This window comes from Nerophis lumbriciformis, linkage group LG28, assembly GCF_033978685.3.
Source record: "Nerophis lumbriciformis linkage group LG28, RoL_Nlum_v2.1, whole genome shotgun sequence".
Classification (NCBI taxonomy): Eukaryota; Metazoa; Chordata; class Actinopteri; order Syngnathiformes; family Syngnathidae; genus Nerophis; species Nerophis lumbriciformis.
In genome coordinates this window covers 22,316,060-22,339,182 of record NC_084575.2, presented here as the reverse complement: position 1 = coordinate 22,339,182, position 23,123 = coordinate 22,316,060, and the positions used below count along the sequence as shown (strand labels likewise).

Genomic DNA, 23,123 nt, shown 5'->3' with positions numbered 1-23,123 from the left:
TACAAATAATTGCTATTGCGACATCTAGTGGACACATTAAGAACAGCTGCTTTTTTCATTCAAAAATGTTCAGGTGAATTTTTATACTTAGCAAACTCATCCCGCAGGCCGGATAAAACCTGTTCGCGTGCCTGATCCGGGCCCCGGGGCGTACGTTTGACACCCCTGGTATAGTGAGATGAATAAGATTATCAATAAATTCAAAATGTTCACAAAAAAGAACGTTTGTGCTGGATTGTGTCGTAAAAACGTTTGTTTGTTCTATAAAGTGTTTGAATAATTATAAAATAGTTTTTCTGACCAGCGGTGTCAACCCACCTTGTCCACATCGCTCTTAACTAGTCCCAACATTTGTGTTACGTTTGTGCTGTCAAAAAACACAATTTGTCGTTTTAGAGGGGAACTGCACTTTTTTTATTTTATTTTATGAGAGACAAGAAGACAAAAGTTGTTTTTTGCTTTCTAACATGTAAAAATCGGCTCGTTCTAGGTAGCTAGCAATGCAGCTAATGGGAGAAATCAATTCTACCTCTCATTCACTTTAAAAATGCATCCAAAAGCCGTGATATCCTTTACACACTGATGTCTGTTTTTTCATAGTAGAGTTTTAACTTGCACTTACAGATGTAGCGACAAACTGTAGTTACTGACAGTGGTTTTCTGAAGTGTTCCTGAGCCCATGTGGTGATATCCTTTAAACACTGATGTCGGTTTTTGATGCAGTACAGCCTGAGGGATCGAAGGTCACGGGCTTAGCTGCTTACGTGCAGCGATTTCTCCAGATTCTCTGAACCCTTTGATGATATTACGGACCGTAGATGGTGAAATCCCTAAATTCCTTGCAATAGCTGGTTGAGAAATGTTGTTCTTAAACTGTTCAACAATTTGCTCACGCATTTGTTCACAAAAGTGGTGACCCTCACCCCATCCTTGTTTGTGAATGACTGAGCATTTCATGGAAGCTGCTTTCATACCCAATCATGGCACCCACCTGTTCCCAATTTGCCTGTTCACCTGTAGGGATGTTCCATATAAGTGTTTGATGAGCATTCCTCAACTTTATCAGTCTTTTTTGCCACTTGTGCCAGCTTTTTTGAAACATGTTGCAGGCATCAAATTCCAAATGAGCTAATATTTGCAAAATATAACATTTTCCAGTTCGAACGTTAAGTATCTTGTCTTTGCTGTCTATTCAATTGAATATAAGTTTTTATTCACAAATTACACAACGTGCCAACTTCACTGGTTTTGGGGTTTGCATATATTTTTAATCTATCCAACTACAGTAGAAACACGGTAGACGCCCAAAATGTAGCTGACCTGACATTGTGCTTTTCTTTGACCTGGGATAAATTCAGATTATTGTGTGGCTGCTTAACCAAATGGGGAAGCTGACGCCTTGAAATACAATAAAATAGGTAAAACACTGCATGAGACAACTGAAATAGATGTCGGTCTGTCTTCAAGCAATATGGCAACAAAAAACACGATGACTAAAATAGCAACAACAGCACCCTGGGGGGGGGGGGGGTGCATCAGGACTGTGCTCTTTTGTTTTCGACCGGGGCTTTAATATGCTTAAAATAACAAAGCAGTAAAAATCAGCACAACTCAGAATAGTCATTTTTAACCGATCATTTTAATTGAGGCTCAAATTAAATAGTCATTTGAACAAAATTCTCAACATGTAAAACCCAAATACCAAACAGAAATGTTTGAAACAATACTTTAAAGGGGATCCACAATTACTTGAGGGAACTAGGACTATTTATACAAAATAACATTAAAAAAAAACCAACCTGACACCAAAAAGAAAGAAGTTGACCCCTCTCTCGAAGGTAAGAAGTTAACAGTCCATCATTACAAGCATGAATTTGATTGATCATTTCGTTGTACAATTGTATAATGGCAATAAAGGCGTTCTATTCTATTCTATGGATTTGATTAATTTCAGGCCATTAATGAATAAGTTGAACCACTCTTTTTCAAAGGTGGAACGATTATATAAACGTACAAAACAGGGTCATAAATATTCAAATAAATACACATAAATACATCTGTGACACTCTTTTTGAACTAGAAAATCCCTGTTAATTTCAAGTTAGTGATCACAGTTGACTGTAGTTCGTAAAAAGAATGAACTCATGGATGAATCAATACAAGAAAACAGTTGACGGATTTCAGCGAGCAATTAGAAGGAGAACTCTAGAAATACTTTGGTACCTAGGCTTTTGTACGCCCAACTTTCTTGTATATTTCGGTTCTTGGTATACCATCTCAGTTATTGTGTGGCCAAACGTTGCACGTAACAAACGAGTCTGTTTGCCTGCGTGTCATTCTGTCGGAACGAGCGTCCAAAGAAAGAATCCCAGAAGTTGGCAAAAATAAGCCACCGTGATAGCTAAAGAAAGTTGTAAGTGCCTACTGAAGGTGAGAAACAGTCTTGAACTCAAGGAGAACTCTTAGCAAAGTATGTATTAGAACTACTAAAACAGGTTTTGTTTTTAGATTGCCTGAACGGAGTCATTGAATTGGCAATTATTTATAGTTTTTGTACAATTTGGTTTTCTTCATTTCTTTGGAACGGATTACTAAGGAAAACGGAGGTACCTCTGTACAGAAGTTGGGGAAGTCTTTTAGAGCAGCTTTTAAACAAGTGCAGATTCCAAGCCCGATCCATTGAACAAATGAAGTTATTTGAAAGCATCAGTAGCTTTGTCAAAAGTATGGAAGGAGACCCAAACTGTTCCTCTCGGATGTTCAGAAACTAACAAGACTCAAGCCCGTCATGAACTAGAAACTGCTGTTACACCAAGGTCACAGTCAATGGAGAGGAGGACGCAGGCCAAGAAAGAATTTGCAGCTGCAAATGTTGACTACCGTCACATTCTTCAGCTTTCCCGAAAATCAACAGCTAGACGGCAAAAGCTTGAACACGACATGATAACTAATCCCAAACATTAAGAGCAACATTAAGTTTCTGGAATGTATTTTGCCAAAACCCAGACATCAATCGTATGGACTACAGTATGATTAAAAGCCGACTTGGTCCGTGCCAAAAAAAAAACACCCAACTTCACCAACTCTGTTGTAACATTTTGCCAGAAGCACAGCTACAGAAATAAGGACATTGAAACAAAAACTATGTATGTATTTGAATATAATTAAGTGATCATGTGTAAACCCAGAGAACATTTGAAAGAATTCAAACTTTGCGCCCAAATTAAAGTGTACATTGTATAAACATTCGACCCTGGAAAAAGAATGGTTCAAACCAATCATTAATGGCCTAATCAAATATTTCATTTCTATAATCCATGCATGTAAACTGAAAGCCTTATTTCCTTCCTCAAGTAGCAACAAAGAGTTTTGTTGATGATTTCAAAAGAGTGTGTGTGCATAAACCTTCTGTATTTTATACAGCATTTTATATTGCATTTATTCATTTTCCCCAAAACATGTTGGCGGTATAAATCATTCATTTACAGTAATGTGTGACAATATTATTGACAAAAAAACAGTAACCAGTGCAATTGATTCAAGCCTGAATCTGTCACCTACAAAATCACAAAACCTAAGGTCCCAAATTAATATGATCCAAAACTGCATAAACACAAGAAAGGACAACTTGATCTGTTAAGATTGGACAAATATCAAAGCTTGTGAACATGCTAACTGGATTTTTTAAATTTTTTTTTACAACTGAATTGCTGTTATCTGGATCAGATCTCAATAAGGATGCTACTCAAATTTCAGACCATACTGTATAAACACAGCAATTTCTGTCCAAATCAAACCTTTTAACATATTTTGTGGACTCTATAGCGCTTAGTGATGTGGCATGTTGAAGTTTAACAGAGGAAAATACACAAAAGTAGGTAATGACCTGACCTTTTTTGGTAAGGAAAAAAAAAAAAGTAGCAAGCATAAAAATGTGACAATGAGGAATTATTGGGAGGGCTGATCATAACTGAGGCACGGCTTTGGGCAAGAGAAGTGGAATCAATAGAAAATGTAGGAAGAGGTTTTAGTTCCTCAAGTAAATGTGGATCAACCAGCACCGGTAACCACACAAAGGGTCTGAGAGGACGCAGCACCTTCCATCACAATTCAGAAGAGTGACAAAAGAAAAACACCGGAGAATGAATGTTCTTGGAATGCCTTTGGTGATGCTTCAATCCTGTACGCAGGACACAGCAGCGCCCTCCTCCACCGCCCCAGCTTGGTGAAACGTTTGTTCCTCGCTCTGAAGTTGAACTTCCTCATCCACAAAGCAATTTGCAGTTAGAGCAGATGCTCACCCTTTTCTCCACTAAGAAATCACACGTCGAGGCCCGCTCCAATGTGATGGGGCCATTAGTGGGAAAGGGCGTTTTGGGGGGCAACCCCCTGCACAGAACGTAGTTCTCCAGGCCCAAAAGCAGTCTGACCACTTCACTCACGGAGGTCAACTTCGGCGGGTAATCGTTATAGAGCGTGTGGGTAGATGCCAGCGGTTGATTTTGCACGGTGACCTGATAGAAAAAGCCTGGGTCGATCAGCACTATGGTGTCGGACATGGTGGACTGTTTCGCACATTGGATGAGCTGAAGCTGCGGGCCCTCCACCAATATGGCGTACCACAGGATTGGCAACGTGGTCTGGCGCAAAGAAGTGAGCAGTTTCTTAAGATGAATGTCAAAGTCTCCCACGTTCTCTGCAGGTTTCTGAGCCAAACTGAAGATCTGTGTGATCTGAAGAGGTGAAATAAAGAATGAAAAATAAACACTCTAGGACTGTAAGGCTGTGAGTAAAAAATGAAAGTATAACCTGATTAATTGTATTTTTCAAATAAATCATGTTTAATCATCATTTCAAAGCATGGCTGAATGTGCCCATTTTCACTGTATTGCAAAAAAAATTATCAAATGATTTCATTTTCTAATTTATAGTTGGATTAATTGTAGTTTTTTTTTTAAATTGTTTAATCATGATGAACAACTATGTTTGAAATGTCCCCATTTTCACTGTGTTGCAAAAATATAATCAAATTATTTCATTTTGTAATTTATAATTAGATTAATTGTAATTTTTTTTTAAATTATTTAATCATGATGAACAACTATGTTTGAAATGTGCCAATTTTCACTGTATTGTGAAACATTTTTTGGCAGATTAGTTTTCAAATTACAGTACACAATCATGATTAATCACCATTTTGTAACTATGTCAGAAAAGTGCCCATTTGGACTGTATTGTAAAAAAATTTAATCAGATTTAGTTTTCAGATAAATTTCTAATTAGATTAATTGTAGTTTTCTAATTAATTACGTTAATCACCATTTGCAGCATTGTCTGAAATATGCCCATTTTACTGTATTGTCAATTTTTTTTAACAGATTATTTACTTCTCAAGTAAATTTCTAATCAGATTAGTTGTAGTTTTTTAAATGATTAATCATGATGAGCAACTATGTCTCTAATGTGCCCATTTTCACTGTATTGCAAAAAAATAATCAAATTATTTCATTTTCTAATTTATAATTAGATTAATTGTATTTTTTATTTTTTATCATTCAATCATGATGAACAACTATGTTTGAAATGTGCCCATTTTCACTGTATTGTGAAACTTTTTTGGCAGATTAGTTTTCAAATTACAGTACTCAATCACGATTAATCACCATTTTGTAACTATGTCAGAAAAGTGCCCATTTGGACTGTATTGTAAAAATATTTAATCAGATTTAGTTTTCAGATACATTTCTAATTAGATTAATTGTAGTTTTCTAATTGATTACGTTAATCACCATTTGCAACATTGTCTGAAATATGCCCATTTTACTGTATTGTCAATTTTTTTTAACAGATTATTTACTTCTCAAGTGAATTTCTAATAAGATTAATTGCAGTTTTTTAAATGATTAATCATGACGAGCAACTATGTCTCCAATGTGCCCATTTTCACTGTATTGCAAAAAAATAATCAAATTATTTCATTTTCTAATTTATAATTAGATTAATTGTATTTTTTTTTCTTCTATTATTTAATCCTGATGAACAACTATGTTTGAAATGTGCCAATTTTCACTGTATTGTGAAACATTTTTTGGCAGATTAGTTTTCAAATTACAGTACACAATCATGATTAATCACCATTTTGTAACTATGTCAGAAAAGTGCCCATTTGGACTGTATTGTAAAAAAATTTAATCAGATTTAGTTTTCAGATACATTTCTAATTAGATTAATTGTAGTTTTCTAATTAATTACGTTAATCACCATTTACAACATTGTCTGAAATATGCCCATTTTACTGTATTGTCAATTTTTTTAACAGATTATTTACTTCTCAAGTAAATTTCTAATCAGATTAGTTGTAGTTTTTTAAATGATTAATCATGATGAGCAACTATGTCTCTAATGTGCCCATTTTCACTGTATTGTAAATTTTTTTTTGGCAGATTAGTTTTCAAATTACAGTACTCAATCACGATTAATCACCATTTTGTAACTATGTCAGAAAAGTGCCCATTTTGACTGTATTGTAAAAATTGTAATCATATTTAGTTTTCAAATACATTTCTTATGAGATTAATTGTAGTTTTATAATCACCATTTGCAACATTGTCTGAAATATGCCCATTTTACTGTATTGTCAATTTTTTTAACAGATTATTTACTTCTCAAGTAAATTTCTAATCAGATTAATAGTAGTTTTTTAAATAATTAATCATAATGAGCAACTCTGTCTCCAATGTGCCCATTTTCACTGTATTGTAAAAAAAAAATATCCCATTATTTAGTTTTTAAACAAACTTCTGGTAAGATTATTGTAGTTTTCTAATTAATTAATCACAATTAATCATGATGAGAAACTGTCTGAAATGTGCCCATTGAGAATGTATTGTGATTTTTTTTATATATATCAGATTCGTTTTCAAATTCGTTAATCATGAGTAATCATCATTTTTAAACTGTCTGAAATTTGCCAATTTCGACTGTATTGCAAAAAATGTATTAGATTAATTCATTTTCATGACTAACCACCATTTACAACTATCTGAAATGTGCCCATTTTCTCTAAACTATACTAACAGAAAGATACAACATGATAAGACATCATTCTGCACATTTAACATTCTATATTTCTATTACCTAACCGCTCCAAATGAAATTCAAATTCAAATCATCCAAACATATACACAGCATGATATCGCTAAGTTTGGGCCTTGCCGTTTTGTTTTTCGTTGCTGTGTATTATTTCTTGTCACTCTTAATTTGTATTTTACATTTCTTGTTTGAGATGGTTAGCAGCAGTTATGCATTACAATAGTGTTGTGTGGAAATAGTAATTAGCACTAAGTAGAGCGGTTGCATTTGCTAAAATCGGAGGTTAATTGCATGTTTTCTGCTATGCTGGGTTGTGTTTTTTAAATTTGTGTATCATTTAGTTTTTCATTTGAAACTAACAATAAAAAATGTTTAACGACCTATTTTTTTCATAATTTGTTTTTTAAAGTAAAACAAAAAATGATAAACATTTAGTTTTTTCTATTATACATGCGCCAAGTTTACCCCCAGTTTTATATGGATTTGGGCTTGCGGGTAGACAAATGTAGATAAAAACAAGAGGACTGTAATATGATTTAAATTGAAGTTATCTAGGCTCTATTTTTTGTTTTCCATCTTAACCAGGCCAAACATCCAATATGTGCAATATGCATTGCTACGGAGCTGCATGGATAAGTTTTTATACTTAATACGACGGAGCTGTTCGGGAGCACGATAGGTTTGGGAATACAAGTTTAAAGCCAATTACACAACTGCTCGTCGACCAGCAAAAGGTCAGAGCCGATAAAATCTCTACCAACTGGCCAATCAGTTGTGTCTGAAAATTATGTCATCGTTCATTGATAATACTGTAAAGATCAGTGACATCTCATAGTTATAAACTAATACAGTTGTTATACAGCTTCGTAGTAATGTATATCACGTCTTTAATGTTTGGCCTGGTTAAGCAAGAAAACAAAGAAGATATCCTGGGTATCTTGTTAGGATGTAACAATATCTCACACAACGATATTGTCACGGTATTAAGGCCGTAGATTGATTGTGTTATTGTACAAAATAAAAACTTGTCAAAAATGCCTTACTGTGCAAAATGAATTGGCAGGAATGTTTATAATAAACACATGTACTGTAATTGAACACAAACATAATCCCTAAATGTTCTAATCGTATTTTTACTATACAAACATGTATTTTTAAGTGCAAAGCATCCACTGCTTCAAGCAAATATAAATAATTAAAAGAAATACAGTCGAGTGTTTTAAAAGTGTCTATGTAAACATCCAGTGTAAAACAATAATGTTCACTTTAGTGTCTTTCGACTTTTACTTTCTGCAGTGGACATTTTTTTTTTATAATGTAATACTCCATTGTAATAATATAAACACCTTACAAATTGATGTTCAGCCTCGCTGTCTTCAAATATATTTTCCGGGTGATGGTTTATTGAGTAGCTTCTCACATTAATCGTATTTCCCGCAGTGTGCAGTGTATGTGCTCCCCCTGGGCGCTTTCCCTTGGCATAGTGCCCCGTGACCCGCTCCGTGTCAGCTTGGAAACGCTGAAGAAGAAGGCGGCGCGCTTTGCTTTGCAGTTGGCAGACTTTATTACCTCCGCCAAAGAGGTTATGTTTTCGTCAGGGTTTGTTTTGTCTGTTTGTTAGCTACATACCTCAAAACGCTATGGATGTATTTTGATGACATTTTCAGTAAATGTCGGTGCCGTGCTGCGCATAGGATTTTGGGAGATATGGTTTGTCAGACCCGCCAACCAAAAAAATGCCAGGAAAAACTACGGACACCAAGTTTTTGTTTGATACCGTAACAGAGTTATTGTGAGGATTTTGAAACCGCAATGCTTCCTGGTGAACTCAGGGTATTAAATGGATATGCAAAAATTACATTTAGAAGCATCAAATGATAAAACGCAAATCAACATATGAAATGATACACGGATTGTTTGGGACCACATTTTTGTTGCTGTTCTGGATTATTTGGACTCTAACATTTGCTCGATGCTTCCTGTTGCATTCTTGCAAGTTTTTTCTTGCTTCACACATATTTTTTTCTCTCTTCAATTATACATCATTGTGCGAATTATTTTGGCAAGGTTCCACAAGTCAACAGCTGTGCTTCTTGGTATTGAACATATTTAAATAGTTTTTGTTTTGCCGCTCCTACTGAGCTTACCTTTTGTTAAAATAAAGACTCTTTTTGACTGCACCTGCAAAGATGACATTGCATTCTGGGGCAACACTTAGCTTTGGCATGATACTTTGACTTTCAGTAAAAGTGAAACTCTTTGCTATTAACTTTTTGTTTGAAAGTTTCCTCATCGTTCTTTTTGTAATAAAATCTATCTATAGAGCCAGCCGGCTCATCTTGCCTGTCTCTTATGCTTCCACCAGCATTTTGACAAGTGAAGTTGTCACGATGTGCATGCGCTGTCAAAATAATGATTGTGGAATTAAATATATAAATGAGTTACAGCTGTTAACGTTTTTGAAAGCCCTAATTTTCTTTTTTTTTTTAACACATGACCTCTCACTTACCATTGGCAGCTCTTTGCCCTCTTCAACTGGCATATGAGTATCTGCGTCAAAGTGAAAATCATCTTCATCCCTTTCATTTTGCTCGTCCAGCAACAATGGAAACTGCAAGCATGCACAATAATGTGTTAGGAATACATTTATACTTGTGTTGTGCAAAAAATTTTATTCATAATTGAGAAAGAGAAGGTCTGAAATAATGACATAGAATATGAGCGGTTTATTTCATTTGCAGGGCGATTGAAGTTTTACCTGTGAATTATACACTTTCCCATCAGACTTTATCAATCTTCATATTCATCAAACAACTGGATAATATGAACACAAACATTCAGCTTTTACCGAAAGAACAACAAATGCATGTTGGATGACTACCACACCTTATTATACTATATGCAGCATTAAAGTAGCCAAATAAAGGTACTTTCTTTCTTCTTACATATACACTGATCGGCCTCCATAGTGTGACTTTATGCATATTCTAATGGTATTTAAAAATCTCTAACAATGCTTCCTTTATAAATATAATAATGCTCAGTTTTGATTGACCCATCCATCCATCCATTTCCTACCGCTTGTCCCTTTCGGGGATGCTGGAGCTTATCTCAATCCACCATACTTTTTTTTTAATACTTGAGCTTTATATTATATAGTTAAATAAGCAAAGAAAATATTACAAATACCTTTTGGTATAAAATAGTACAGCTCAAGACAAACAATATTGTTAAATGAATAACTTTTGTGAATGACAGAAAATCTAAAATAAATGTAACCTCTCGAACTCAATTGTTGTATTTGAAAAATTCTTGAAGATCAAGAAAAAATATTCCACCTTGAAGAAATATTCCACCTAGGAAGAACAAGATAAGTAAGTATTTAAGGGCCCATAATTAATGTAACATTAATGCCCATGATGAGAGTATATAAACTTTTGATCTGCCAAGGCTAATACATAAGCGGCAATATAATACAGTATGTGCCTGTAGCACAGCTACACAGAGGAAGGATAAAATTGCTTGTGCATTGCTTAACTTTTTGCACTTTATTATGTATTCCAAACATAAGGCAGGCTCTTCTGATGGCAGTGCGTCATAGAAACAGAAAGCCATCTCCATGGAAGTGAAAATAAACATCATAAAAAGTTCAGCGAGACAGAGTAGAAACGCCCGCCAATACTCTCTAGACTCTTATTAATCTACTTGTTGATTTTCTGTTAATAACTGCTAATGTTCTGCTGCAACACAGTTCCATCTACACTTCTTAAAAAAAAGTTTACTACGCACTTAAAACACTTGGGTTAGTGGTTAGCTTGACTATTAGCATGCCTGCACCTGGTCTGCTTTATTTTTGGCCTATTCCTGATATTTCATAATGATATTAACATACGAAGAAAAAAAAAATCTGTTTATTGCTGTAATGTTTGTAATTATAGTAGTTTAGGGGAGCGGCTTCACACTGTGGATGGAGACACATAATTAGCAGCCAGACAAAATCGGCATCAAAAGACATTAATCAGCAATGGCCGATCAAGTACTTTTCACGAAAATCGGCCGATACCGATCGGTGCCCCATCGATCGGCACATTCATAAGACAACATATTTTCCTGTTTTGAAATATTCACCTCAGATGATGACAACCAGAGCAAATCAAGGAAGAAGACAGAGGAGTTAAATTGAAAAAAAAAGAAAGAAGCAGCAATTGCATTTGTTCCATGAAGTGCTTATTAACTAGACACAACCCAGGCACAGTAAATACGTTGTTGTTTCCAAGAACCACAGATAATAGATAGGAACTTACTTGAGCACTGTTTTCTCGGCCAAGATCTCGTTGTGCTGCTTGATGTTGCTCTTCCAAAATTGAACGAACTAACTGTGGAGACAAAGGATGATACATTTTCTTACATCATTCACATACTGCGTCAAGTCTATTGTCAAACCTGTTTAGAAGAGTCAATCTGGTTTATGTCCATGTGTTTGGTACTGCTCGAAGGTTCCGAGCTCCAACTCAACTAAAAAGGCAAAGCAACAAAAAAAAAATACATTTTTATCCTCAGCCTTTAAGAGACAACATTTAGAAATGGTAAAAACAACTGAACAAAACTAACATCTTGGAGGTCATCGTCAGAGAAATCCAAAGACACTGATGTTTTTTTATTCTTTAAATTCGTCTTTCGACTGTACGTGTAGTGAGGCCTCGGCCTGCCTGGCAACAAAGGATCAGCTGACGTATACTCGCTGTGAGACATCTGAAGGGGCAGCAAGTGCCTCTGCAGAGAGAGACCAGACCAACTTTGTAAGGTAAGTATGTCAGCATTGGAAAGACGCGACACATGGACAGGTAACGTCGTACCATCGCCTGTCTTTGACACTGTCGGAGGCGACACTTCTGCCTCTTTTTATTTCGGCCACCAAACTTGGGTTTGTCCACGCAGAAGTCGCACGTGCCGCAGTCCTTCCTGCAGAGACACGCGTTGCATTTCCCACAAGCGCGCCGTTTACGTTTTCTATGCCACTAAAAAACAAGACACACAATTAAAAATTCAGTTAAGTTAAATTGTATAGTATAGTGCCACTAAGCAACTGGCATGGAAACTCGAGGACCAAACATAAAAAAAAAAACTATTTAAAAAAAGTCACATGCCGATCCCTCCCTAAAACATTTAATTCTTGTCTTGTAGTGATATACGAGGACTAATACAGATTTATATGAAAGATTGTGGAAAAAACAACAATAAAAGCACAACAGACTAAAGTGAACCATTGACAATACAAACTTACGTCATCATCATCATCAGTTGACATGTCATCATCATCGTCATCAAAGTCCATAATGGCAGAAAAGTTGTCAGTGTTGCTGCTTTTTAGACTCTCTTGCTGCAGGAGTAACCACACATTAAATGTAGCACGTAAACTAATTTTTTTGTATGCAAATTATGTTGATTAAAACACCTGGAAAGACTACCTGTGATTCTGTCATTTCCTCCTGTAAACATGAACATAAACAAAGACATCATTAACTAAAGTGACAATGTCCATCAAGGTTGGAATGTACAGTATGAGTAATCTAGAGTTAGTGGAGTGTAAAGGAAAAATCATCAAAATTGTACGAATGCTCCCTAACTAATCAGTTTTTGAGACATTTACCTGAAAACTCATGCTATCTTCCAGTAATTCCGGAACGTCGTTTTGTGGCAGGACAGGCTGGATTTCTTCACTTTCAGAGCCCTAATAGAAAACAATGATGGAGAGACAGATGTTTTGAAGAATTGAAACTACTTGACAATAACTTTTGCACATTTCCTAGGTTTACCTTACGAATGGGAGAGATGCATTTGCGCATTCTGCATATTCGTTTTCTGTTCTCCGGGCTATTCAGTCCATTCTTGCAGTTGGCACACTGGTTGCAGTTTGTTGTGGTACGACATCCCACACACTGCCCACACGGAAACCACTGAAGTTGGGGTAAACATGATGAAAAAATTAGCTTAATTATTATCATCATCATCATTATTATTATTAATATTATTATTATTGTTGCATTAAAATGGGTGATTCATAGATATTCTCAATCATCCAGTTAATTGTGTTCCAAAGGCATTGTGTTGATGGCAACTGGACTATTAAATTCGTCTTAGAAAACGTCTCGCCTCTCATCCAGGCAGGCTTCATCAGTTCATGCTCAGACTTATATGGAACAAATCTAGTCTGACAGACTTAGATGAGACAGGACGAGTCAGACTAGATCTGTGCCTTCCAAGTGTGTCAGGCAAACTCAACAGTCCAGTCCAAATCTCAAAAATATTGTGAGTTTGTGTACTATGTTTTGAATGCTTTGTCATACCTTTAACATCAACCATCCAGGGCACTGGAAATGGAAATTAGCCATTGACTATAATCTCACATATTTACAGGTCAAATGTTTATTAATATCTATTGTCCCTTTTAAATAAACTAAAATCTCAGTTGCCATCGATTCAATGTCCCGAGAATGCCAGAGTGGTTCGGTTGCAAACTATACAAACATGTACACCAGCTTTAAAATGAAAACAAAACACATGGAGAAATTGGCTTTGTGTGTCTGAAATATAAAATATTTAAAACTTAACAAATGTACAAAAGCCACAACTTCTGTTTTTGCTCCCATTTTTATGGTGGCCGAGAAGGGTCACAACAAATGCAACATAAAGCCGCAATACAACTAGGGATTGGCCAATCGACTGGCCACCACTCAGTGTCGGAAGATTTTCATGAAAAGTATGTGATCATGAGATCATCATCGTTGTTGCCATTTAATGCCGATCACAAACGGCCATTTATTTTTGACTAATATTATATTTAGTCCCCCGGCTGACAAGCTAGCAGAAATAGAATAATCTTTATTGGCCAAGTATGTAACACACAATGAATTTGACTTGGTACTGTGCTCTCAGCTAATTATGGGTCTCTAAACACAGTGTGAAACCGCTTCTCTCAGTTATTAATAATCAAACTCCATTACGGATGATTACCTGCAGTTTTTAATATATAAGTATAATTATCAAATGGTAGAACGAGGCAAAAGAACACAGAGAGAAAGCCAGGAGCAGGCATGCTAATAATAGCTAAGCTAGTCACTAAGATAGATTGAAACAACAAAATAAATACCGTATTTTTCGGACTATAAATCGCAGTTTTTTTCATAGTTTGGCCGGGGATGCGACTTATACTCAGGAGCGACTTATGTGTGAAATTATTAACACATTACCGTAAAATATCAAATAATATTATTTAGCTCATTCACGTAAGAGACTAGATGTATAAAATTTCATCGGATTTAGCGATTAGGAGTGACAGATTGTTTGGTAAACGTATAGCATGTTCTATATGTTATAGTTATTTGAATGACTCTTACCATAATATGTTATGTTAACATACCAGGCACGTTCTCAGTTGGTTATTTATGCCTCATATAACATACACTTATTCAGCCTGTTGTTCACTATTCTAATAATAATAATAATAATAATATTAATAGATTTTATTTGTAAAAAGCACTTTATATTGAGTAAACAATCTCAGAGTGCTACAGTGTATTAAAAATTATTAAAAATGTAAATTTAAATTAAAAAATAAATAAAAATAAAAATAATAAAAAGATAATAAAAAAATAAAAAAATAAAAACTAGAATAGCCAAATAGCTATAACTAGTATGCATATATCAAAAAAAAAAGAAAAAAGGCTTTATTAAAAAGAAGGGCTTTTAAGCCTTTTTTAAAAGCATCCAGTCTGTGGTGCCCTCAGGTGGTCTGGGAGAGCGTTCCACAGACTGGGTGCGGCGGAGCAGAAAGCCCGGTCTCCCATTGTTCGTAGCTTTGTCCTCGGAGGTTGGAGGTTATTCTTTATTTATTTCAAATTGCCTTTCAAATGTCTATTCTTGGTGTTGGGTTTTATCAAATACATTTCCCCAAAAAATGTGACTTATACTCCAGTGCGACTTATATATGTTTTCTTCCTTCTTTATTATGCATTTTCGGCCTGTGCGACTTATACTCCGGAGCGACTTAAACTCCGAAAAATACGGTAAGTGCTTACTAAACTTTAAGAAGTGTAGATAATGTAGAACCTTGCTACAGCAGAAAGTAAGCAGTTGTTGACAGGAAATTAACAACTAATAAGAGTATAGAGAGAGCATATTGTAACAACTGTTGCTGTGTCAGTATTGTCGCAGTCAGTACACGACACGTAAGAAGAAGAGGGCGGATTGATCCATAAATTAGTGGCGTCGATAACAAGGGTAGTATCATTATATGATCAATACTAGAGTGGTTAGATTGATATTTCCATTTTCTCAAAATCATTTTTATGTTGTTTTTGTTAATGTTTACTAACTCAGGGATAAGGCCCTGGACAAAGGAGTACATTGAGGGTAAACATATGAGTAATAGATAGTAGTTATTGATTTTGTTTACTCATTGTGTACAATTGATTTTGTTTTTCTCAAACAACTGTATATCATAAAAAAGATAATAAGAAACTACTTTAAATATTGTGCTGGTATTGTTAAACTGTCAATAGCACTCAACATAAATAAATTGAAGACATTTCAGTGAACACATTTGATCGGTATTGGTATTGACCGATCTCACTCATGGATCGGTATCTGAATCGGCAGGATAAAACTCTGACAGGAACATTCATAAGTGCAACAACATTAAGCGACAATGAACCAAGTTTTACCAATGGACCCAGTGGCTGATGCGGAAAGATTAAGTTTTAATGAACAGAGTTGGAAAAGTACCGGTAAGTGAAAGTAGGCTGTTCTCATCAACGTCACTTTCTGGTCTGCTGTCACTTCCATTGTCGCTTAATGTTGTTGTGGCTTGAGTTGCTGTGTTGTGACGCAAGTTGTTGCCTTGTGTCGAGAAGTGAAGTTGTTGTGTTGTGGCGTTTGCAATTGTTGTGACCATTTTCGGCCAGGGTACATTTTTCGTGGGCTAAACTTAAAAGATCTAAACTTTTTCTATGTACACAAAACATGTATGTAAACAAATGTTCACAAATATGTCTAAATCTTTGTTAGGGAGCACTTCTCCTTGGTCGAGATAATCCTTCTACCTCACAGATCTGGTTAATCAAGATTTGTAATATTGCAAAGTAGTGCCTCAGTCTGGTGATCGTTGTAAAGGGTGCTGTTTTACTGTATTGGTAAAAGTGTTGTATGATGTACAAAACAAATATCACTTACATGTCAATAAAATGTGGTAAACTATAAATGGGAATTTCAGTATGGCTGTCTAGCGTATTTAACTGATTAAATGGAGACCTATCCATACGCTGTATAAATAGAAAGTTGTTGACTATCTGATGGAGAAAAAAATATATATAAGAAGACATTACCTTCCGGAATCGAACCATTGGGTGTTCATTTGATTTTGAGGCTGTTTGATTTATAAAAAAAAAAATCCAAAAAAAAGGAGAGAAAAGTGAAGAATCAGAAATGACATCCATATTTATGAAATACTACTTCTTCATCTATCAATTTTTGGCATGATTATTCAAATACATGCACTGACATACCCCAACATGAAGGACAGTAGGGTCTCTTTCTTTGCCTGTCGTACCACGTGCCAAAGAAGCACAGACCACATCTCCAACATTTCCTGTGGAGAAATGCAGCAACTATTAGTCATGTTGTATTTGTCATTGACTTTAGTGTTACAGTGTTAGTAAAGGTAGCTTCGTATCAACAAGTTGTCAACGATGATTCAAATATAAGTTCAAGCACGGAACTCACAGTTGGTTTTCCTCAGTGCCAATTGCTCCGTTTATGGAGGGGAGCGGCAAGGATGACACCTGCCGATGAATCTTAATTTTAATACTGGGTACCACATTCTCATTGGCAGCCTTTGTGTAAGAAATTCCCGTTGGTTTCTGCGTGGAGAAAGACGTTTGATTGGAGTAGAGATTTTTGGACCAGTCCTTGGGAGGGAGCATATGGTTGGATTTCGGAGGGTCTGCCCCCTCTTTCTTCACCAAGCTTGGTTCAGCGCAATCTTGGTGCTGCGACGACTGCGTCTTCTTCTAGTGGTTCAAAAAGAGGTGTTGACATATATAGTATTGACATGGTAAACACGCAATCAATAATGTATCAAAACTTACAGTTTTTCCCCTGCGTCGAGGTTTCGGTAGGCCATTGTAGAACATCCCCTCTTTGTAGTCAAAATTTGACATGTCAAGTTCCGTAAGCAATGACATCAGCTCGACTTTGCTTCTCACTCGATTACCATCTGGGCTGTGAATTAAAAAGAAACAGTGTAGTTTTTAAATTGGGTTTGGTTCTTTTAAGAAAAAAAACTAAACGAGTTAACTCACATGATTGATCACAAAAAATAATGCAATAATCGTGTATTAATCAAATCACGTCATTTATTTTGATCACATATGCTTCTTTACCGTAACCACGGATGGTTACCTAAAAGGTGGCAGGGGTTGTTAAACGGTCAGTGATCACGTCAATGCATACGCCAGTGCAAAGATGAGAGGAGACTCCGACCGCTGTGCCTGCTGGCAAATTTATCTTCAAAATACACTTAGATAAAACGGTTAAAAAATTACACGCAAATAAATGATATACATTTAATATCACCTTTAAAAATGTTCCTGGATGACATTATGACAATACAATTGCATTTGTGTCCATATTACTGGACTCTTTTTTAAGTTCATTTAAATTATGCAGGTCAGTAATAACCTGTGATTAATTATGATTTATCCAAATGATTAATCTGATTTTTAACAAATGTATTATTTGACAACACTACGAAAAATATTCCTATGTTAATATCAGCCCACATAATTCCACTGCTATTTTTACGCGTTAACGACTGTGATTAATCACAAAACAATTATCGCATTAGTCATGTATGAATGCAGAATAATCACACAATTTATTTTCAGCACACATGCTCCTTTATCTTAACTGCGCATGGTTACCTGAAAGGCAGCCCGGGTTGTTATGCGGCCAGTGATCAAGTCAATGCATACGCCAGTGCAAAGATAAGTGAGGAGGCTCTGACTAGTGGTAAACGTTGCTTTAAAATACACCCTGGATGTACTTTAGACAGAACCAATGTGATTTGCATATTTTGCAGAAATAATTATTTTATTATAGAAGCAAATGTTTAAAAAAATACCATCTAAAAGCATTTAGTTTCATTTCACAATGCAGTATAAACAATCTGTTCTCCAACCCATTACTGTAAAACTTTGTAGGACTGCAGCTATCAATTGTTTTAGTATTCGAGTAATCTACTAGTAGTCCGATTACTCGATTATTCGAGTAATCGGACGAAACACAATTTATAGCCTCAATGCATATTTTAGGGAAAATAGTTGAAAGAAACAAAATTTTTCTGCTTGCCATAACCTTAATTCTTCATCTAATAAATGCACATCATAAACATTGAAATTTGCACTTTTATATGTGTGCATTAATAAAAATATATTTTTTTAACTCTGTTCACGTGTGCTCTATTACGTGTGTGGAAACTATGTGTGCGTATTTAAAGTTCCGGGCACTACATGTGGTTCATATTTTGGTAGTTACACTCATTAAATGAGCTGACAAAACAAGAAGCATTGTGTTACCTGATGTAATAGACATCCTTTTGGCCAACACTACAACCTGAGCGCCGAATAACCTCTTTTCGTCTCCATCCCTCTCCAAGCGCAGGGACATCAACCCAGCCCTCATCAGGATGTGTACGCTTGCGTCGGGTGTGTACACGCCTTAAAAAAAAAAGAAAGACAAACCTGTTACCAATGCAGATACGAAGCAGTTTAGGAAACAAATGTGAGAGATAACTTAAAAAAACCCTTTAGTAGAATACGCTGCAATTTTTTGCTGATGTGAGTTGGTTCTGCTGTAAATCTTTGGATCTAGTGCAGCTGTGATGTACGTTCATTGTAGATATTAATATTTAGTTCATTGCATCAATACATCCATTTTCTATCGCTTGTCCCTCTCGGAGTCACAGTACCAAGGAAGATGGAAAACAAATATGACAGCCGACTATTGGCGCCTGCAGAGAGACTGCGCCTAACAAGATTATTCCCATGAATCAATACAATAAAATCCTCACGGTAACTGCATTTTCTTTTATAACATAATATCAAATCATGCTCAAAATGTATTTCTTTTTTTTCCCTTTTCGGTTTCTATAAATTTGATTTACAACCTCAAACAAGATAGGAAGTAGAAAAATAGTTATTTTTTATTTAAGAAGGGTATGGTACACTTGAAATTGGCACCCTAAAATTAATGGAAAAAAAACCTAGTTCATCAAATCTGCAAAAAAATTTATCCAAAATCAGTGCGGTGTATAAAACTATTTTACTTTCCAAAGCAAGGTGATTACTTATTGTTTTTAGGAAAGAACACATAATAACAACACTCTGGCTTGCAGCATTTTGTCTCTTATTTTTAAAAGGATGTAGGTGCTTGTGATAGCATCTGAATTAAAACACATAAGTAGAAGAATAACATAACTGAACTTACTTCGTTGCTCCTTTCATTGCTTTTTCACTGCCCCCGAAACTATGACTCTTTTCACTTTCTCCTGCCATGCTTTGCTGATCATCCTCACTTTGCTCATCATCATCAAGTGGTTCCAGCCAATCAGTAGGAGGATTGTCAACATGGTCTTTCGCTTTGTCATTTATTGGATTCTTCTCTTCTCCTAGTGTTTCTCCTCCAGCACCTGAAGAAGGGGTTTCTGTTGCATCTTGGTTTTTTTGTGTGGTCTTCTCTGCTACGCTGGTCGTCTCTGCTATGCTGGTCTTCCTGGCTTCGCTGGTCTTCTCGGCTTCGCTGGTCTTCTCGGCTTCGCTGGTCTTCTCGGCTTCGCTGGTCTTCTCGGCTTCGCTGGTCTTCTCGGCTTCGCTGGGCTTCTCGGCTTCGCTCGTCTTCTCGGCTTCGCTGGTCTTCTCGGCTTCGCTGGTCTTCTCGGCTTCGCTGGGCTTCTCGGCTTCGCTCGTCTTCTCGGCTTCGCTCGTCTTCTCGGCTTCGCTCGTCTTCTCGGCTACGCTGGTCTTCTCGGCCTCGCTCGTCTTTTCTGCCGCGCTGGACTTCTCTGCTGCGCCGGTCATCTCTGCTGCGCCGGTCATCTCTGCTGCGCCGGTCATCTCTGCTGCGCCGGTCCTCTCTGCTGCGCCGGTCCTCTCTGCTGCGCCGGTCATCTCTGCTGCGCCGGTCATCTCTGCTGCGCCGGTCCTCTCTGCTGCGCCGGTCCTCTCTGCTGCGCCGGTCATCTGTGCTGCACCGGTCAACTCTGCTGCGCTGCTCTTCTCTGCTTCGCTGGTCTTCTCTGCTTCAACGGTCGTCTCTGATTCACTCGTCTTCTCCGCTTCAATGGTCGTCTCTGGTTCACTCGTCTTCTCTGCGCTTTGTCCCACATCTTTTTCCACCGGGTTGCTGCCAGGAGGTGGCAGTGATTCCTCCTCCATTGGCACAGTTAATACTAATTTAGGGGGTGTGCTACCGTCTGTTTATATTGGGGCATCCTATTTGAAGTCGAGTGTTTTCACACTATTTGAGGACGCCGTCTCATGCCTGTGGCTCCTGGGGCTGGTCAGGGGGCATGTGTTGTGTGATTGACTACAAATGAGTTTAGCAAAGAGAAGGTTGTTAGTAAACAAACGTTTATTTTAAAAAATTAGGGCTGGGCAAGTTAATGCGTTAATTTCGAGTAAACCCATCAATCTATTAACGGCGACAATTACTTTATCGCGCATTTGCGTATGTTGTTTACATGCTTTTATTTTGTTAACGCCTATTGCTGGCTCCTGCGGAAAAGGAAGGAGAACGCAGAAGAAAACAAAACTAGCATGGAGAAGAAGGGAAACGCAAGAGAACTTTTACAGGGTCATTTTCATTATAAAGTACTTCCAGGCGGCGGATTTGACAGAAGCAAAGTTGTTTGTAGTCACTGCCAAGCTGAATTTTCTTATCACAGGAGTACTTCCAGTCTAAAATATCACCTTAACGCGAAGCACACTGTTGATGCGAGCAAACCATTCAACAATGCAGAAAGTGGAGCCAGGCTTCGGCAGACTACGTTAAATGCAGCGTGCGGGAGAAGTATAGATAAACGAGAGCAAGAGAAGCTAACAAATGCCATAACGAAGTGGATAGTTACAGACTGTAGGCCCATTAGTGTTGTGGAAGACGCCAGCCTGAGAAACATTGTGCGAATCGCAACAAGTGACAGCACGTATGAGCCACCAGTTGTATGAAAAGGAGAGGACTGTAAAAGTGACAACTTTACAACGTGTAGCTGTAGTTGCTCTCAGTGGGGACGACTGGACATCACTCGGTAACCATAATTAGAGTGAATTTTTTTGAGCGTCACCTCTCTCTAATAGGGACATTTGGTACTGAATATAGACTGGTTATGCTGCTTCATGATGACCGTAAAACTTTTCTGTTGTTACCTCAGAAATTGCCTGTAGAATTATTGTGATTGTGGCTCAGGACTTTGTTTTATTTTTCATAAGGAACAGGATAACATTAATGCCCAGATAGTGGCAATAAGCTTTAATTTTGTATTTGCTTTGATAACATTGTTGAAGCTGAGGCTGAAGATTTACAAATATTTTGTTTAACTGCTAACTGTTTAAAAATGCTGTTAAAAGTGTGTTTGCACAGTAAATGTTATGGCACCTTAATTCATAGGGCAGTACATTTAAAATGAATGGCCGTCAAGTTCTAAGAATGAACAAACTGCACCGAGTTGAGTGAGATTCTCTGAAGGAACTCCATTATTAACATGGACTTTACATTCTAGTCCCCTGTAAAGGAAATCCCAGCAGTGAAGTGTTTTGTGCTTCACCCTTTCTTTTCTTTCTCCCTGATAACAGAAAATGTTTCTGTTGTTACCTCAGAAATTGCCTGTTCAAATGTTATGATTGTGGCTCAGTGATTTGTATGTAGATTATATTTATTTCCCATAACAAACAGGATAACTTAAATACCCTGGCAGTGGCAATAAGCTTGAATGTTTGTATTTTACATTTTTTGAGTTGATTTTCATAAAATATGCCATTTAACTGCTCCTGTTTAACAAGTACTGATTTAAATTGTGTTTGTACAACAAATGTTTTGGCGCTTTTGTTCATGAGGTGCACTACACACTACTTTTGAATTCATTATTGGGTTTTGCGTATACAATGCAGTTAATCGTGATTAATCGGAGAAATAGTGCGATTAATTCTGATTAAAATGTTTAATCGTTGCCCAGCCCTAAAATAAATACAACTTCTTCATGCATGAGTAACTTGCTGTGAAATATCCAGACGCCCTTTTCATCTAAACCACGCACACAGCATAACATTATAAATACACTACCTATTGTATGTATAGTCATTATAATGTTGTTTACTATGGTGACTTGCTGGCACTGATATATAGAAATTAACCCGGAAGCTAGATTGTGGCATAAGTAAATCTCGAAATGAAACTCATAATGAAAAAAATAAGACAATAACATAACTGTTAATCGGTTGTTTCACACATAACTCACGACATTACCGGTTGTGTACTATTTGACGCTGGCTGAGCCGGTGTGTGAAACACTGACGCTATGCTAACGTCAGCAAGCTACAATTCATGGTCGTAGTGAAGATATACCCTAAGTCTTATGTATGCCACCGCGCAATACACGTTGTTCGATTCTACCGGTCAATAAAACACTCACCTTTATTGTAAGGAGTGTGGAATGTCTGTCATTAGAAAAGAAAACAATATCCCTGCTAGTTGCTATGAGGTGCTAATGATGCTAGCTAGCATGTAGCCACCGCCAACGGAAGCGATGGTAGGACCCAAAAAAAAAGGCACCCGAAAATGCAAAATCGCCTGACCAGAGTTGCCCGAACAACCGCCCTGGCCCTTGCAAATAAGCCTCGTTTAAACTGAACAAGTAAATTGTTAACAATTAACTATTGTGTAGGTATGTTGTTAGCCAAAATACCGTGCGATTTATGAAATTG

General features: G+C 36.8%; 1 protein-coding gene across 3 annotated transcripts; it reads right to left on the bottom strand.

Annotated features, from left to right (window-relative positions):
• Positions 1-1,620: 1,620 nt before the first annotated feature.
• On the bottom strand, positions 1,621-23,123 carry mbd1b (methyl-CpG binding domain protein 1b). Of its 3 annotated transcripts, none has more exons than XM_061923895.2 (17): positions 22,832-23,123; positions 19,636-20,733; positions 18,726-18,866; positions 17,238-17,370; positions 16,873-17,159; positions 16,656-16,738; positions 16,476-16,516; positions 12,909-13,049; positions 12,743-12,823; positions 12,561-12,581; positions 12,377-12,472; positions 11,949-12,110; positions 11,704-11,844; positions 11,536-11,607; positions 11,397-11,468; positions 9,602-9,703; positions 1,621-4,733 (listed from the first exon to the last, which is right to left on the bottom strand). In XM_061923895.2, exons 2-17 carry the CDS (start codon positions 20,580-20,582, stop codon positions 4,263-4,265), a joined length of 2,991 nt encoding a protein of 996 aa, XP_061779879.2. In that variant the 5' UTR covers positions 20,583-20,733; positions 22,832-23,123; the 3' UTR covers positions 1,621-4,262. The 3 variants fall into 3 exon arrangements, with proteins under 3 accessions (XP_061779879.2, XP_061779877.2, XP_061779876.2); XM_061923893.2 differs by having other exon boundaries at positions 11,704-11,865; positions 16,873-17,156; XM_061923892.2 differs by having other exon boundaries at positions 11,704-11,865; positions 22,832-23,122.

What these genes read in the sequence shown, in the direction of transcription:
- mbd1b (XM_061923892.2), bottom strand. Translation starts at nt 20,582, where the DNA reads ATGGAGGAGGAATCACTGCCACCTCCTGGCAGCAACCCGGTGGAAAAA. An exon ending in CTCGACGCAGGGGAAAAACT is followed by an intron (nt 17,160 to 17,237) that starts GTAAGTTTTGAT and finishes TTGAACCACTAG; the next exon opens with AAGAAGACGCAGTCGTCGCA. An exon ending in GCCGAGAAAACAGTGCTCAA is followed by an intron (nt 9,704 to 11,396) that starts GTAAGTTCCTAT and finishes GCATGCTTGCAG; the next exon opens with TTTCCATTGTTGCTGGACGA.